Source organism: Arvicola amphibius, chromosome 7 (assembly GCF_903992535.2).
Source record: "Arvicola amphibius chromosome 7, mArvAmp1.2, whole genome shotgun sequence".
Taxonomy (NCBI): domain Eukaryota; kingdom Metazoa; phylum Chordata; class Mammalia; order Rodentia; family Cricetidae; genus Arvicola; species Arvicola amphibius.
In genome coordinates, this window is record NC_052053.1 from 62,376,285 (window position 1) to 62,395,253 (window position 18,969).

Consider the following 18,969-nt stretch of genomic DNA (forward strand, 5'->3'; position numbering starts at 1 on the left):
CACTGTGGTGCCCACACGTGCAACCATCCCCCATCGCATCTGCATCCACCAGAGCCTTGACCCAGACTGCCTGCAGAAAGATGACTGTCTGGTTCCCAGTCGGAGGGCTCTGCTCTCTAGGCCCTAGCCCTGGGAGGCACATCCCAGGCCCCACCAAACCCCAAGCACTCTGAAACAGCATGCCCACATGTGCAACCATGCCCCCACCTCATCTGTGACCACTGGAGTCTTGGCCCTGACTATACCTGGAGGAGAACCGAACATATCAGCGTCCACTAGAGGCATGGACCTGCCTGCACCTGGAAGAGACACCACCTAAGCCACAGACCCCACCTTTACCAATTGGAGGAAGAGGGACTCCCTTGAAGCACAGGCCCCACCTGCACCCCCTGGAGGAAGAGATGGAAGATGGCAGTGTAAGAACACATTCAACATAAAAACAAATATGGCAGCACCAGAGCCTAGGGGTCCTACAGCAGGAAGACCTGAACATCCTAACCTAGAAGAAGACAATGGCCTTAAATACAACTTTATAAAGATAACACAGACTCTTAAAGAGGAAATGAAAATTTTCTCTAAAGAAAAAAAGGGAAATGAAAATTGGAAGAAATCAATAAATCTCTTAAAGAAAGCCAAGAAAACAAAGGAAAAAAAAAGCAGGTGAAGCAAACAGCTCAAACAGTTCAAGACTTGAAAACAGAAATAGAGTCAATTAAGAAACCACAAACTGAGGGAATTCTGGAAAATGAAAATCTGGGTAAACGAACAGCAACAGATTCAGGCATAATCAACACAATAAGAGATAGAAGAGAGAATCTCGAAGATATGATAAAGGAAATAGATTCATCAGTCAAAGGAGGACTGAGAAACCAAGGACAATGGCAATGAACGTGAACTCTACAGCATGGACGGGCTCACTGTGAGCCTTGTCAGTTTGGTTGCTCACCTTCCTGGACTTAGGGGGAGCTGGGAGGACCTTGGACTTAACATAGTGAAGGGAACCCTGATGGCTCTTTGTCTTGGAGAGGGGTGGAGTGGGGGTATGGATGGAAGGGAGGGGAGGGAAGGGGGAGGAGGAGGGAAGGAGCTGGAAATCTTTAATAAAAAAAAAAAAAGAAAATGTTAAATCCAACAAATCCTTAACACAAGACATCCAGGAACTCTGGGACACCATGAAAAGACCAAACCTAAGAATAATAGGAATAGAAGAAGAACTACAGCTCAAAGGCACAGAAAATATATTCAAAAAAATCAGGGAGGAAAACTTTCCCAACCTAAGAATGATATCCCTATGAAGGTACAAAAGGCTTACAGAACATCAAAGAGACTAAACCAGGAAAAAAAAAAGACCCTTTACTATATAATAATCAAAACATTAAACATACAGAATAAAGAAAAAATATTAAGAGCTGCAAAGAAAAAAGGCCAATGAACATATAAAGGCAGACCTATCAGAATTACACCTGACTTCTCAATGGAAACTCTGAAAGCCAGAAAGTCCTAGATATAGATGTGGTGCAGAAAAAGAGACCACAGATACAAGCCCAGGCTACTACACCAAGCAAAGCTTTCAATCACCAAAGACAGAGAAAACAAGATATTCCATGACAAAACCAAATTTAAATAATACCTATCCACAAACTCAGCCTTACAGAAAATACTAGAAGGAAAACTCCACTAAAACACAGGTAACAGGTAAGGTCACACCAGGAAACACGCAAATACTATCAGAAAAATAACAGGAATAAATAATCACTGGTTGTTAATATCTCTTAATACCAATGGACTCAATTCACCTATAAAAAGACACAGGTTGATAGAAAGGATATGAAAACAGGATCCATCATTCTGCTACATACAAGAAACACACCTCAACCTCAAAGAAGACATTACCTCAGAGTAAAGGATTGGGGAAAGATTTCCAATCAAATGGACCTAAGGAACAAGCAGGTGTAGCTATCCTGGTATCTAACACACATCACAGGAAAAAATCCATCTAGATGCAGTCTCAATTCTGAATATCTATGCCCCAAACACAAGAGCACCCACATATGTATAAGAAACATTACTAAAGCTTAAATCACACATTAAACCCCACACACTTACAGTAGAGGACTTCAACACCTCACTCTCCCCAATAGAAAAGTCTGCTACACAAAAACCTAACAGAGAAATAAGAGAACTAATAGATGCCATGACTCAAATGGACTTAATAGACATCTACAGAACATTTCGCCCAAACACAAAAGAATATACCTTCTTCTCAGCACCTCATGGAACCTTCTCTAAAATTGATCACATACTTGGTCACAAAGCAAACCTCAACAGATTTAAAATAATGGAATAATCCCCTGTATCTTATCAGATCACCATAGCTTAAAGTTAGAATTCAGGAACACCACTAATGGCAGAAAGCCTACAAAGTCATGGAAACTGAACAATGCTCAACTGAATCAACCCTTGCTCAAGGAAGAAATAAAGAAAGAAATTAAAGACTTCCGAGAATTCAACAAAAGTGAATGCACAACAAAAAATGAATGTCCTAAACCTATGGGACACTATGAAAGCAGTACGAAGAGGAAAATTCATTGCACTAAGTGCCTAGATAAAGAAAATGAAGAAATCTCACACTAGTGACTTAACAGCATACCTGAAAACTCTAGAACAAAAAGAAGACTCACCCAGGAGGAGTAGATGACAGGAAAAAATCAAAATGAAGGTTGAAATGAATAAAACAGAAACAAAGAAAACAATACAAATCAATGAAACAAAGACCTGGTTCTCCGAGAAAATCAACAAGATACACAAAACCTTATCCAAACTAATCAAAAGGCAGAAAGAGAACATCTGAATTAACAAAATCAGAAATGATAGACACAGAGGAAATCATTAGGTCATACAATAAAAACTTGTATTCCACAAAACTGAAAAATGTAAAAGAAATGAACAATTTTCTGGATAGGTACCACATACCAAAATTAAATCAAGACCAGGTGAATAGATCTATAACCTGCAAGGAAATAAAAACAGTCATCAAAAGCCTCCCAACTCAAAAAAAAAAAAAAAAAAAAAAAAAAAAAAAAAAAAAAAAAAAAAAAAAACCCAGGGCTGGATGGTTTCAGTGCAGAATTCTACCAGAACTTCAAAGAACAGCTAATACCTATACTTCTCAAAGTGTTCCACATGACAGAAACAGAATAAATGCTGTCAAACTCTTTTTATGGAGCTACAGCTACCCTGATACCCAAACCACACAAAGACTCAACTAAGAAAGAAAATTACAGACCAATCTCCCTCATGAACACTGATGCAAAAATATTCAATAAAATACTGGCAAACCAAATCCAAGAACTCATCAAAAACATCATTCACCATGATCAAGTTGGCTTAATCCCAGAGATGCAGGAATGGTTCAACATACAAAAATCTATCAATGCAATCCACAATATAAACTGAAGGAAAAAAGACATATGATCATCTCACTAAATGCTGAAAAAGCCTTGACAAAATCCAACACCCTTTCATGAAAAAGGTCTTGGCGAGATCAGAGATACAAGGAACATACCTAAACATAATAAAAGTAATATATAGTAAGTTGACAGTCATTATCAAATTAAATGAAGAGAACCTCAAAGCAATTCCGCTAATATCAGGAAAAAAGACAAGACTGTCCACTCTCTTCATATCTATTCAACATAGTACTTGAAGTTTTAGCTAGAGCGGTAAGAAAACAAAAGGAGATCAAGAGGATACAAATTGGAAAGAGAGAAGCCAAACTTTCGCTATCTGCAGATTATATAATAGTATACATAAGTGGCCCCCAAATTTGTACCAGGGAAATCCTACAACTGATAAACAAACACCTTCAGTGATGTGGTAAGATACAGGATCAACTCAAAACTCAGTAGTCCTTCTATATACAAATGATAAAAGGGCTGAGAAAGAAATCAGAGAAACATCAACCTTTACAATAGCCACAAATAACATAAAATACCTTGGGGTAACGCAAGTGAAACACAAGTGAAAGACCTGTATGAAAAGAACTTTAAGTGTTTGAAAAAAGAAAATGAAGATATCAGAAAATGGAGAGATCTCCCATGTTCTCAGATAGGTAAGATCAACATAATAAAAATGGCAATTTACCTAAAAAAAAGCAATCTACAGATCCAATGTAATTCCCAACACAATTCTTCAAAGACCTCAAAAGAACAATACTCAACTTCATATAGAAAAACAAAAAACCCAAGATAGCCAAAATAATCCTGTACAAGAAAGGAACCTCCGGAGGTATCGCCAACCCTGACTTCAAGTTCTACTATAGAGCTATAGTAATGAAAACTGCTTGGTATTGGCATAAAAACAAACAAGTGGACCAGTGGAATTTAATTGAAGACCCTGATGTTAATCTACACACCTATGAACACCTGGTTTTTGACAAAAAAAGCTAAAAATATAAAATGGAAAAAAGAAAGCATCTTCAACAAATGGTGTTGGCCTAACTGAATGTTAGCATGTAGAAGAATGCAAATAGATCTATATCTATTCCCACGCACAAAAGTTCATCTATCCTGTTGCTGTCAGTATTAAATCCAAATTCTTCAGGATTCCAACACAGATTAAAGGCCAGCAGCTCTTTAGGAACCTTCTAAGATGTTAGCACCAGATTGGCACTGTTGAGACATCCAGCCTTATGAATTGAACAACTAGTCAGTCGGATAGCCATTGTTGAACCACGTCCGATAAGCCAGTCTAATAAATCCCTTTTAATATATTTAATATTATATTAATAATATTTAATACATAATAATTCTATTCTGGGCCTTTAGAGAACCAATCGTGTAGTCATCTCTCCAGTCCACGGCTAAAGCTCTTAACAGACATTCTATTTTTGTCCACCTGACTGTCAAACAACCACTGTAAGAACCATGACACCCAGTACCACATGGAAATTGACCCAGAACTCCAGATAGGTCCTCCAAATACCATCAGCCAACCTAGCCATCTGGAACAGTAAGGAATCTGACCCAGAACTTTAGGTGGTGATGCCAATCAGCCACTTTACCTACCACGCTGCCAGTTTTGTGCCCCAACCAAAGACAAGAGACCCCAGACTGGCCTCCAGGCCACCTATTTTAGGGGAGTGTATTCCTGTACTCTGCCTCTAGAGAGCACTGCTAAATTATCATTGTGGCACCAGCCCCAGCTATCAAAGAACCAACTCAAGAATCCAGAGAGTCCTCCACAAGCCTTTGAAGATCAGATGCAAGAATCTAAGCCTAGAGAAGTTTACTCGTAGGTGTAAGAAGGTGCACCTATACCAAGGTAAGCTGGGACTACTTCTGATATCCCATTCACACATTAACAGAGTGGCCTCAAGACTGAACACCAAACAGCATTCAGCTGACCCACAACCTGACAAGTTAATATAACGACAATCCAAACTCCAAACACTTAACAAACAAAGGTGAGACCATATATTCACACCAAGAGAAACAACCCTAACTCCAGATGCCAAGGTCCCATTGCAAAAACACAGTCAACATAAATAAGCAAGACATATCTCCTCCAGAATTTAGTACCCTCATCATAATGTGTCCTGAGAAAAGCAATTTAGCTAATATATAAGTCAGCGGTTACAAAACAGCAATTACAAATATGGAATTCAAAGACAATATGAACAAATGGTTGACTGTGGGCTTCAAAGACACAAACAGTTGAATAAAATAATGAAAAACTCCGGGATACAAAAATGGAATTTACTAAAGAAACTCACTAAAGAAAAGCTAAAAAGTTAGGACTCAAAATGAAACACTGAAGCTGTCAAACAAAAAGTAAAGAGGAAAAATCTCACCAATAGCATTGATCAAGTGGAAGACAGAAGCTGAAGAGAAGACAGGTGAAACGAATCAGTCATTGAAAAATGCATGGTGGTGCTGGTCCTTAAATCCCAGCACTCAGAAGACAGAGACGGACAGGAACATCTCGGAATTCAAGGCCACCTTGGTTTACAGACAGTTCCAAGACAACCAAGAATACAAACTAAAACTAAAAGAACAAACAAAAATGCTTAATCTAAAAAACAAACAAAAAACATACCTTAGGAATAGAAAACACAGGACTTCTGGGATATTATTAAAATCTAAACCTAGCCGGGCGGTGGTGGCGCACGCCTTTAATCCCAGCACTCGGGAAGCAGAGGCAGGCAGATCTCTGTGAGTTCGAGGCCAGCCTGGTCTACAAGAGCTAGTTCCAGGACAGGCTCTAAAAAAGCTGCAGAGAAACCCTGTCTCGAAAAACCAAAAAAAAAAAAAAAAAAAAAAAAAAAAAATCTAAACCTATAAAACATATATAGAAGAGTCCCAAGTCAAAGGCACAGACGACATTTCTAACAAAATCAACAAAGATGATGCTTATTAAGTTGCAAGAGGCATACAGAACACCAAATAGACAGGATCAGAAAAGAATCTTCCCATATTATATAATAATCCAAACACTAAGTACAGAACAAAGAAAGGACACTGAAAGGTGCAAGAGAGAAAGATGAACTCATACATAAAGGCAAGCCCATCGGAATAACACCTGGCTTTTCAATGAAGACTTTAAAAAACAGAAGGAAGGGAGGGGCTGGAGTGATGGCTCAGTGGTTAAGAGCACTGGCTGCTCTTCCAGAGGACCTGAGTTCAATTCCCAGCAACCAACATGGTGGCTCAGAACCATCTGTAGTAAGATCTGGTGCCCTCTTCTGGCCTGTAGGGATACATACAGGCAGAACACTGTATACAGAATAAATATTAAAAATAATAATAATAATAAAAAATAAAAAACAGAAGGGCCTGGAATGATGTTGTAAAAAACCACAGATACCAACCCCAAACTACTATACCTATCAAAACTATCAGCTGCAATCAAATTGGAGGAAAAAAATCTTAAATTTCACATGTAAATACAAAAGATACACAATAGCTGAAACAACTGAACAACAAAGGAGTTACTGGAGGTATCAGCATCCCTAATTTTAAATTATACTACAGAGTTACAATAATAAAAACATGGTACTGGCATAAAAACAGATACACTGACCAACAGAATAGAACTGAGAACCCAGATATGAATCCATGAACCTACAGTCACCTAAATTTTGACAAAGAGGCCAAAAATACACACTGGAGAAAACACAAGGTGCTATTCAAACTAGATAGCTACATAAAGAAGAATGAAATACATTCTCATCTCTTACCCTGCACAAAGCTCAATCCCAAATGGACTAAGGACCACAACATAAGACCTGACAGCCTGACTGTGAGAGAGGAGAAAATAGGTAACACACACTTCAACTTATAATATTGGAAAGCAGTTTTCTGGACAGGACCCCAGAAGCTCAGGCATTAACAATCAACAACTGATAAATGGGACCTCAAGAAACTGAGAAGCTTCTGTACAGCAAAGGACACCAACATTCCACTCTAGAGGCAGCCTACAGAATGGGAAAATACATCTGATAGAGGTTTAGTCTATAGACTACATGTGTATGTTTCATTTGGAATGCCCACTGAGATTAAGAAATGAGGGAGCAGGACATATTTCAAGTGAGGAATACAGTTATATAAAACAGGATAAGGGAATAAAAGAGCAGGAAAGACTAAACGAGGTGCAGAATGGGGAGGCAGGGTAAAAGAGTGAATGTGAGCAGGGTATAAGTAACACGAAAGGCCTTTTGAAAAGGTCACATGGAAGCATATTGATAGAGAATCTTCCTAAAATACATACATATATTTTAAAAGGCATTACCTTATACTGGCGGTCAATGCCCTAACTAGATACAAGAGGCTAGTAAATAACAACCTCAGTACCAAGAACAGGTGAGTTCTTTTTCAGCTGGTAGCTAGTGAGGCCCCGTAATTCCTAAACATCACAAGCTTTGATTAGTCCCCACAACTTGACCTTAAGACTCTCTTTATGAAAATATTGCACACTCAAGTCATACAACATGGAGAAATCAAACTGGTACTCACATGGAATCTTCATCCCTACTGACTAGTTTCACAGTGTGCTAGAAGGTGCTATGCATGCTAATAAAGGGGAAAAGTAACATCAATCTAATCCATCTGTGAACCCCGAGAGCTACAAAATGGACTGGCCTAACAAGTATGCCCACTGGTGCAACAGTGATATGAATGTCATGGGAGTAACCAGCCACAATGCATACACCTTTAATCCCAGGAGCCACACTAGCTTGTCACAGAAACCAGGTGGTAGTGGTGCACTCCCTTCATCCCAGCCCTAGAGGGGATTATAAAAGTTGAGGAGACAGCTCTCAGTTTCATTTTGAGATTACTGGAGGCAGCATCGCCATTTCAGACTGAGGTAGAGGTAAGAGCCAGTGACTGGCTGCTTTGCTATTCTGACCTTCAGGTTGAACCCCAATTCCTGACTCTGAGTTTTTATTAATCATGCTTCAACTTTTGTTTGGATCTAAGATCCACTTCATAAGACGGAAGTCATCCTTGGCATCGTTAGTGCGGCCGAAGACATGTGGCTACAGGCCACAGGTCCTGTAGAAGCCTACACTACTATAATTCTGCTACATCCACAGATCAGTGTACTCTCAACCCACACCAGAAGCTGCTTCTTTCAGTAGATGGCAATTTACAGACCTTCAACTGGTGAATAAGCAGATAATAAGAGATTGTAGAATGCTTACCCTAAATGGAAAATACCTACTAGAGCCCTTCTCCCTGAGGCTCAGGAATCATCAATGAAGAGGGGAAGAAAGATTGTAAGAAGTGGGGATGGTGAATAACTTCAAGGAAACAGTGTTTTCTAGACACAACGAAGTGGTTAGACATAAAACTCACAGTAATTATGACAGCATGCATAAACCTGTGTAAGATCAAATCAGACAAAAATCCCAAAATGGAGGGGGCAGAAAGCAGGCAAGAATCTGAAAAGCTACTGACATTTGATATGCACTAACAGAATCAATTTTCGTCAATGGACTGAGAAGGTTAAGTCCTCGCCCTATAGAGAGGAACTCTCTTCTGGAGCTAGGGCAATTCTTCATCTCTTCTATATCAAAACTCTAGGTTCTTCGGCTTCCTAACTCAGGTCTTATACCACCCTCAGAAGATACAAAACCAAATATGAAACCTCATTAGCTAGGGGCTCTGAGTGATACTGATATGTCAATGCATGCTAATCCACTGTTAACAAGTGTGTTGCTATGGTTTAGGATATAAACAGTGAGAGACAGCAAGCATATACTGGGACAGGGGATGCATGGAAACTCTCTGTACCTTCAGATCAGTTTTCTTAAGAGTTACGTCTTTTAAAAACTAAGTCCACTAAATTATTCTAACATTGCAAGAATTGTTCAATATTAAAAGATCTAATACAGTCATCCCTCTGTATCCATGGTCTCCAAATCCATAAAAAGAACAATACACATTGAAAACATTTCTTTTTTAAAAAAGCCCAGTTTGTACTGAACACATGCAGACTTTTTTCTTATACTGTAGTGCTTGGCAAAGGACACAATTCACACTGTACTGTCAATAATCTAAAAGTGATTTTTAAAATAAACAAGAGGGTATGCATACGTTACATGTGAATTCTATTATACCATTTATATAATGAATTTACCTATCAATTTATAGCGCTTTCAAATACACCTTCACGTGGATCTTCTTCCTCCAATTTCCTCTTCACCTCTTCCCCTGCTTCCCTCCTGCTTTCCCCTTCAACCTCTCTTCTGCTTTCAAGTCACATGTATTCTATTACTTTCATGTTTGATATCCCCATCCTATTTATTCTTGAAATGTTATTCCTTACAGCTATCAGTTATCTATAATTTACAAAATCGGTAAGCCATGTAGTACAAGAAGCAGTAAGGACTTTCTAAACTTAATCCCCATCACTAAAATGCCATACACACAGAGCTGCTTGGCACATGTCTGAAATCCTGAAACAGCTTCCCAAAACACACTGCTTTTTACAAATCAGCTCAGTCTACGGCCCCTGCATGCCTACTCTGTCATGCACATAGGTAAGGTTTTGTGTGAATTTAACACAGAGGAGTCTTCTGCTGAGGAAGAAATGACTGGTGTGTGAAAAGAGAGAGATGAATGAGGGGGAGAAGTGCTTGGAAAGAACAGACCCCCCAAAACAAGGCTGTACAGCTAATAGTGTATTGCTGTGAGCACACAGCTCAACGTCACTGTGTTGTGTCACTTCTACATTCTAAGTGCATTCGAAGTATTGGCTTGTGATACATGTTCAAACTACAACAGCATAGAAAACTACCAACTAATTGGCTAAGACTCTGATGGTTGGGAAAAATAAAACTAATGTTTTAAAATTTTTAAATGTGTTGGAGAGCTAATTAAGTGGCAGAGTGTCTCTGTGTGTGTATGTATATGTATATGCGTATATATTATATAATTATATAAGTGTATATGTATGTATGTAGAAAGCAGTAAGTTCAATTCCCAGCATCACCAAAGTAAAAATAATAATTGAAATAAATTTCAAAAAATATTTTTTATCATTTTTATGGATAGTTCCTAATTATGCTAACAAAGACCCATTTTGCTAAAAATACTAAAAATTAGAATGGGCTAGAAACTTATTTAATAATCCTTTCATTCACTATAATATCTCAATTGTCAAAATCATTTGTAAACCTAAATCCTAGTTAAGTAAGCATTTAGTATGTATGCCTATGTAACAAGTCCACATAAGCAACACTCCACAAATGTATATATAAAAGAGCAAGGTAGGATTTTGAAAGGCTCTCTGCAAAGCAGGGGACAGCTAAACAGTATGCATGGTCTGCTTCCCACTAAGACTGCCTAGTGAAACGCCTGGAACAATTGATCTCTCCACTACATGTATAAACAGCACAAATGTTCTAGAGAGGAAAATGGCTCAGGAACATGCTTGTCAACAGCAGTCTGAGAAACCAAAAATTTCCTGGGAAGAAAGAAAAGACAGGGCAAAACAATGCACAGGTTCCTCCATCGTGTATTTTTTCTGAGGCCATTTCAGGTTTCACTAGAATTTGATCTCCTCGATACGAGGCCAGGAGGAAAATTATACAATTCTATTCTAGGAACCTAAGGTCAAGATGCCCCAGCTAACTTATCTTAGAGTCTGTTAAACTGCTTGTTTGTGCAGGACCTCCTTCTCCGGCTACCTGTTTATCTCAGCATCTGCTGAACTACTTGCTTGTGCAAAACCTCCTCCTGAAGCTGTGGAGGAAGATACCAGGATGTGGAAATCCCTTACTCTATGCACTTGGTGCTACACTTGGGTCCCAAACAACTGAGTATATTCCCAGGCTGTTGGAATGAAGAGTTTCAATTGGCTAAAGACTGAGTCTGAGTTTTCTTCTCTGGTGGGCACCCTATAATATCACAAAGGGCTAGGAATGAACCTTGCTTGACACTCTTAAGACGGACCTGCTTTAATACTTGGAAAACACCTGCGGCTTTCAAATGAAGCAAATTAGCCAAAAACAATGTCTCATTTGAAAATTGTGAATTGGGGTAAGTGTTCTTTCTTTTCTATAGCAAAATTTCACAAATGATTTTCTTTTGTTTCTGAAAAGCATTTGTACATCAGAAACATCTTTTTTAGTCACTGTTCTATTGACACAACAAAGCATCATGACCAAGGCAATTTATAAAAGCGAGCATTTAATTTACAGGGTCACAGTTCCAAAAGATTAAAGTGCACAACAGCAGGAGCCATTGCAGCAAGCATGGTACTGGAGAAGAAGCTGAGAGCTTACATATGATCCACATGCACAAGCAAAGACGGAGCTAACTGGAAATGGCTTGGAATCTCAAAGCCCACCCCCAATAATACACCTCCTCCAACAAGACCACACCTCCTAATCCTTTCCAAACAATTCTACCAACTGGGTACCAAGCATTCATCCACATTAATATGGGGACCATTCTCATTCAAATGACCATAATCTCCAACCTTACAACTGCTTCTAATCACCTGGCTCTAATGAATTGAAAAGAGCAATAATCCCAAACATACCCAGCTCTCGGTTGAGTAAGTCTCACATTTACCTTTCTAGACTATCCTCTTCCAAAGTGATCTCCATAAATGTCTTCAGCTTTCTGTTCACAGTCTCTACAACCTCCTTCAGCTTTGCACTTCTATGTTTACCTGTAAGAAGATTACATTGAAAAAAAAGAAGCTCTCACCATGACTATACATAACAGTTATCTGTGGTCTTGTTTCTCCCAAGTTAACCCTGGCTGACTGTAGGACAATTATCTCTCCCACAGAGGTGCTGTGAGAGTACATCTGCTGTGTGTGGAGAATCACAAGATAATGTAATCACCAGAAAAGAGTGACAACCAGCACAAATCACATTCATCTATTGTAGTTTTATTTGTAGTTTAATAACTAAAGCTTGCCTGAAGATCAGAGAGTAAAACAGCCCCACTGATCAGCCTTACAGATCAGGCAGCAATGACACACACCTTTAATCCCAGTAGCCACACTAGTTTGCCATAGAAACTGGGCAGTAGCAGTGCACACCTTTAATCCCACACCTACAGGGGAATATAAAACGGGAGGAGACAGCTCTCAGACCCAGTCTCATTCTGGGATTCCTAGAGGTAGGATCACCATTTCAGACTGAGGTAGAGGTAAGAGCCAATGGCTGGCTGTTCTGCTCTTCTGACCATCAGGTTGAACCCAATTATCTGTCTCTGGATCTTTATTAATCATGCTATATTCCACTGCAGGTACTCAGCACCCCACATACATGCTTACATCTCCTCAATGAGGTATGTCCTTTGCTCTGCAGAACACAAGTGCTCTGTGCCTCTAAGTAAGGGGACGTCACTCAGACAAGCCTTTCACGATGCCCATACTGGGCCTGAAAACTTTAAAAGCATCATAGACTGAGCACCTAATACCAAAAGCTGTAATCTGCTATATTCTAAAATTGAAAACTTTTTGTCCTACTTATTATGTGTTTCAGATTTAAAATTTTCAGTTCAGGAATTCTCAAGCAGTATGTTTCACATAAATAGTACAAAATCTATGAACTCCAAATTCTGAAGGAATTCTTGTCCTAAACATGTGGGTGAAAGGTACTCAAGCTTTTTAAACCTTCACAGATGTGGTAGGCATGAGAGATCTTTGGAAGACATTTTAACATCAGTAGAACTTAACCAAAAATAAGAAAATTTGAATATAGTCAGTCAGCCTGCAGCGATGCCACTGGACTTTACACTGAGCTGACATTTTATAGGTATTGCCAAATATTTTCCAAGTACTACTTTCAAATTAGTTAAGTATTCAAGAGGCATGATGCCAACATACCCACTGTTTAAAAAAATAAATTTTAGAAATAGTTTTGATACTGGATTTCACTAATATTGACCAAACTTCTAAGTCTGAACACTATTCACGCCTCAGTTTCCTGAGTAGCTGGGGCTACAGGCCTTTGCTAAAGGGCTCGCCCAGATTTTTAAACATAAATAATACTGGGCAAATCAATAGAAATTCAATTCTGAGGTGCAGTGGTTCAGACCTGTAATCCCAGCAACTAGCAAGGCTAAGACAGGAAAACTCCAAGTTCAAGGCCCATCTGGATTGCAGAGTGAGTTCATGGCCAACCTAGGTATGTTACTCAGACCCTGCCTCAAAATTAAAAAGGGAGCTGGTTACATAGTTCAGTGATAGATCAGTTATCAAGGCTACACAAGGCAAGAGGGGAGGGGAAGGGAGAGGAGGGAAGAAGAAAGGGACCCAGTGATATTTACAGGCACCCAACAGTGAAAGTGAAAGGCAGACAGCAGCTAAGATACAGAACAGGTAAGCTCATGCAATGGCAGGGACAGTGGACTACACTGTATTCAGAGAACACTAGGGAACAAGGGTGAAAAGGCTGTGGGAAGCCTCTTCTGTGCTGGCAGAGAAAAGGGTGAAACAGGCCAAATCCCAAACTTCTCTAACAGTAGCAACAAAAAAAGGACATAATCAGTAACGTACAAGATGAAGGAGAAAAAATATAACCAACCTTTGTTGATAACCAAAATAATATGCAGAACAGCTGTGAGGCACACAATGCCTTCAATATCACCAGAGGTTACACAAGCCTTTAGTTCATCCAAAAATGACCTGTGGAATCAGTAAACATTTGAAATTACTCCACATTCCAATACTTGATAGAAATAATAATAATAAACACAGGTGAGGTTTACCCACAATCATAAATACCACTTTTCAGGTAACATGAGAAATTGCCTAAGGTCCTCCCCTTTATGTATTATACATGCCAGTTCTTACAGATGGAATGCTAAAACCAAATGGTATGCACAGGAGAACAGGAACATTGTGGCCTTTGAAAAACAGTGTGGCTATGTTCTAGAGTCCAACGCACATAAGAGATATTTAATAGGCTGCTGAAAGGCAATCAATGCACAGCACTCAGAATGATGCAATTAAGCTTTCAAGGAATGTATTCACACCATTCAGTGCCACTGTGTTCAAATCTGAAAAACAAATCCCTCCATATCTTCAGTCCCTTGTGGACTACTACAAACCCTAGAATCCTAGTCAAGTGAAATGGACTGAAGAACCAAGGGTTGTTTATGTGATAAAATTTGAATTCAGAAACTGTAGAAATAAAAACTTTGGTGTTACTGAAACAAATGATGCTGGTTAGCTGGAGCTGAAGACTCAGCTGTGATTAATAAGAGACTAGCATCATGAGGTAAAATCTGGAAAGTACTTCCACAAGGTCAGCACATAGAAGATGAGTCTAACTGGGGGAGGGAGGAGCTGGAGCAATGCTGCAACCCAAGCTAGTAGCCGAACTTGTTAATGTGTAAGAGTTTTCCACAGGATCTACTTCTGAAGGCATAAAGGGGTCACAGGGAGCAGCCAAAGCTTGGCACCTTATGGCAAAGTTGAAATCCCTGCATAGAGAGGCCAGGAGGACATTGGTGAAGGTAAAGTCTCAGCTACAACAGAGACTCAAGATACTGGAGATGCCAGGACCTTGGGACAACCACCCAGGACAACAGCAGGTATTGCAGAAAGTTAGCCTGAGCCTATTAGACTTGTCCTCTAGAGCCCAGTACATCTTAAGTGAATTCCAGTTATATCAGATATTGAGCTACAAGATCTGGAACTGAACGGACAGATTTTTGGTTTTGTTTAAGCATTACTGTTGTTATGCCCTGCCTCTTCCCTCTTGTAAAAACACAAGCATTTAACTTGGGTTTTGTTGTTGCTGTTGTTTTTCAGGAGCCCACAGTTAAAGAAATGTTACATGTTTTTGAAGAAAGAAACTGGACTTTCAAGGTGTTGAAAATTTTAAGTACCATGGAGTTTCGATGTTAACACTGGGACTTTCAAAGTCATACCATGATTTATGTTGTGATATAAACATGAAATCTTGGGGATAAACAAGAAAGAAAAAGTCATGGTTTAATAGTGGGGTGTATGTCTGTCAAGCTTACAATGGGTCAATTTGTTACTAAGTTTTTGACCTTTCTTGAAGTCTTATGGGAAGACAGGACCTTAATTGACTGACCTGTGGAGATGCCTACGGTACATTTTCATTGGAGGGCCAAGACAACGTGGGTGGGTGGCACCACCCTTGCATAGATGATCCTGAGTTGTATAAAAAAGCAAGCTGAGCAAGTCATGGAGAGCAGTGTTTCAAAATGTTCTGCTTTCAATCCCTGCCATGGCTTTTCTCCATGATGGACTATAACCTAAAAACCAAATAAATCTTTTCCTCCTCAAGTTAATTTTGGTTAGTGTTAAAGCAACAGAGAATGTGGGGACCCAAAAATATGAGCCTATTTTCCTTTGTCTGAAGGGTAGAGAGTTTGAGCTTATTTTTGCTCTTTCAAAGTTGCTGACAGCAGGTGTGGCTACAAAACAAGAGATCCTGACCTAGGCTGTGGTTACTTGGTGTTTTCAACATTAAGATGGCCAATAGAGGTGGGTCCACTCCACCCTGACCAAAGGTCAGAGAATTCAAACATACTTCTGCTCCTTCTTTTGAAATAGGAAGTTTGACTTAAGGAGTGGATGCCTGCAGGATACTTGGTCTAGGGTGGGTTCACTACCCCAAACATCAAATGTTTTACTTGGGAATTAAGGGCTTGATGTCTTAAGTATTGGAGCAAGTAACTGTTCTGGTTGTCCTTTGTTAAAGCAGTCTTTTGCCTTCTTCCCCCCTTATTGTTTTGGAGTATAAAAGTCTATGGAAAATAAATATGGGCAAAATGCAGCATTCAGTATTCTCTGAGTTGCCCTCCTAGTACTCTCCTGTGTCTGTGTTTCTTTCTTATCTCTGTTCCTCCTATCTAGCATTTCTAATCTTCACGTTCCTACCCTGGAACTACAAATCCGCCGTGGCTAAGATGGCTCATGACAAGAGAAGAAAACCAGAACACACAGTAACAAGTATTTTTGTACACATATTTTTCCCCATCTAGCAGAATTTGGTTGTGATAAACATAGCTAAAAACTATTTAAACGAATACAACAGTTTATAGAAAGTAATGGTTCTGTATGAAAGTTTAACATAAGCAGTTCCATCACTCATAAAATGAAGAAAAACTATGGAATGCTTTTCACAAGTGGGTAAAAAATACTTTTGATAATCTGAGAGTAAAAAGTAATAGATCACAGGGCACTAAGAAAAAATACAGATAGGGTTGTACCAAGATCAAAGAGAAGACAATTACCTGACCACATCCGAAGACTTCATTATTACACCAAGTAAACACCTTGAAAATGGAGGAAGGTCAGCAGGACATTGTGGTGTGGTCAGCTCTTCTATATCAGAAACCTAGGAAAGTTTAAAATCAGTAAAATTACCCCAGATTGACAGCTTGGTTTCATTGATCTGGATTCTCTTATATCTGACCAAAGCAATTCAGAAATAACAAGCTTATTCACTACAGTTAGTTACAAATTTCTTTATAATTTTCCACAAGAACATTTTACTCATTGTAACAGAAATAAAGGACATAAAACTTAGTAAGGCTTTAGTCAAATGGCCTTTATTTAACTTGATATCATCTATAAAAAATGTATTTTTATCCTAAGACAACCAGTTCCTCTCAGCTCAGATTAGAATCTCAGTCTTAGAATGCTGGTGTTTCAGACTAAAGCAGTTCTCAACCTGTGAACTAAGATCCTTTTGCGGGTTCAAACAACCTTTCAGAGGGATTACCTAAGACCATCAGAAAACACAGATATTTACATTACAATTCATAACAGCAGCAAAACTGCAGTTATGAAGTAGCAATGAAATAATTTTATGGCTACAATACAACATGAAGAACGGCATTGAAGAGTCACTGCAGTAGGAAGGGTGAGAAAGTAAGTAAGATCCAGTCCACAGGAAAGATAAACTCAACAGTAAAAGCGGGGCATGGCGACTCATGCTTGTGATCTCAGCACTGTGGAGTCATGGGTCCCTGTCTTAAATGCTAATGTGATCACCTTAAGACCAAGCACATCCACAGCTTTAACATGAGGTGAGTTATAAGCACTCCCCATGAAAGGAAGACATTGTCAGACTGTTTTACAGAACTACTCATGTAGCACACTTACAACACCTTACTTGTAAAGACAGATCAGCAGTAAAAGTTAAATACAGAGGCCCTATGCACACATGCAGCTTAAGGGAGCCAGGCTGGCTACAAAGTTAACAATGTAGACTTCGTGAAGCAGATATTTTATAACAGGACAGTCAGAAATAAGACATTAAAAGGAGACAGTAATCTTAAATATGTATGCAACCCAACAAAAGAACTGACCAAAAAAAAGTGAAAAAAACAGAACAATCTGTAGTCAAGAATACAGACTGAAAGAAGACAGGCCAGGCAGCAATGTTATGCAAAGACGCAGAGCAGCATACAGAAAAGGGTCCGGGTTTGTCCAAAGGCTGCCACTGCTTTATAACTTCAGCTACATGGCTTTCTGCAATTACTTTCGTAAACCAAATAATCTCTCTTTACACTCTGAAGGATAGCCAAAAATCCTAATTAATATTTTACAATTTAGTGAACATCTTTTGTCTTTTGTATTACAAAATTTGTATAATTATAATAATTTCTCAGACTGGAACAATAGCTCAGTGGTTAAGAGCACTTGTTTCTTGTACAGAGGACCTAGGTTCAGCTCCCAGCATCTACCTGGGATGTTCAAAATCATCTGTTAACTCCAGTTCCAGGGAATCCAATGCCCTGTTTTGACCTCCACAAGCACCAGGCATGCACACTGAAGCACACACACACACACACACACACACACACACACACACACACACGCACGCGCGCGCAGGCAAACACTCATACACACAAAAACAAAGTAATATACACTTGATCATGAGCTGCACAGCCGCGTGCTAACATTTTGGGAGCAAGGGATGGTGTATCTGACAATGCCCCAAAACATTATGCTGAGTGTGCTGGCATCTGTACAGCCATACCCCGCGCAGCACAGTGAGAATCTGCATCTTCACGTCTCAGAGTGCCCATGATCAAGCAGTACATGACATTTTCTAGTTGATCACGCAATTCAGTGACAGTCCATCTTTTCATTGAGTAAACCCACTGCTACTTCTCTCCTTTACATCATTACCTATGTCCACAAAGGACATCTCGAAGCTGAAGAAGAAAAAGAGCATCCTACATGTTCTCTAGGTATAGTATCACTTTCTGTGTTAGCTCAAATAGCAACAACGATCAGATCAATCTGTAACAAAATAGACTAAATCTGTGTTCCATTCACCTTTGGCTATGACACAAGAATAAGACACCAAAACTTCAAGTTTCTAGAGCTAGAGGGAAGACTTGACTGCTAGGAGAGCTTTCTTCTCTTACAGAGGACCCAGGTTCAGTCCCCAGAACCCACAAAGGAGCTGATAACAGCTTTGTAAATCCAGTTGTAGGGGACCCAATACCT

General features: G+C 39.3%; 1 protein-coding gene across 4 annotated transcripts in view; it reads right to left on the reverse strand.

Moving 5' to 3' along the window:
• The window catches only part of Ncapg2 (non-SMC condensin II complex subunit G2), a 72,802-nt gene that overhangs the window by 12,659 nt on the left and 41,174 nt on the right, over positions 1-18,969 (reverse strand). For all 4 annotated transcript variants that reach the window (XM_038336601.1, XM_038336602.1, XM_038336598.1 and 1 more), the window contains exons 26-28: positions 16,740-16,843; positions 14,051-14,151; positions 12,081-12,180 (exon numbers count right to left, since the gene is read on the reverse strand). In XM_038336601.1, coding sequence (XP_038192529.1) covers positions 12,081-12,180; positions 14,051-14,151; positions 16,740-16,843 — 305 coding nt within the window. The remainder of the gene's footprint in view (positions 1-12,080; positions 12,181-14,050; positions 14,152-16,739; positions 16,844-18,969) is intronic.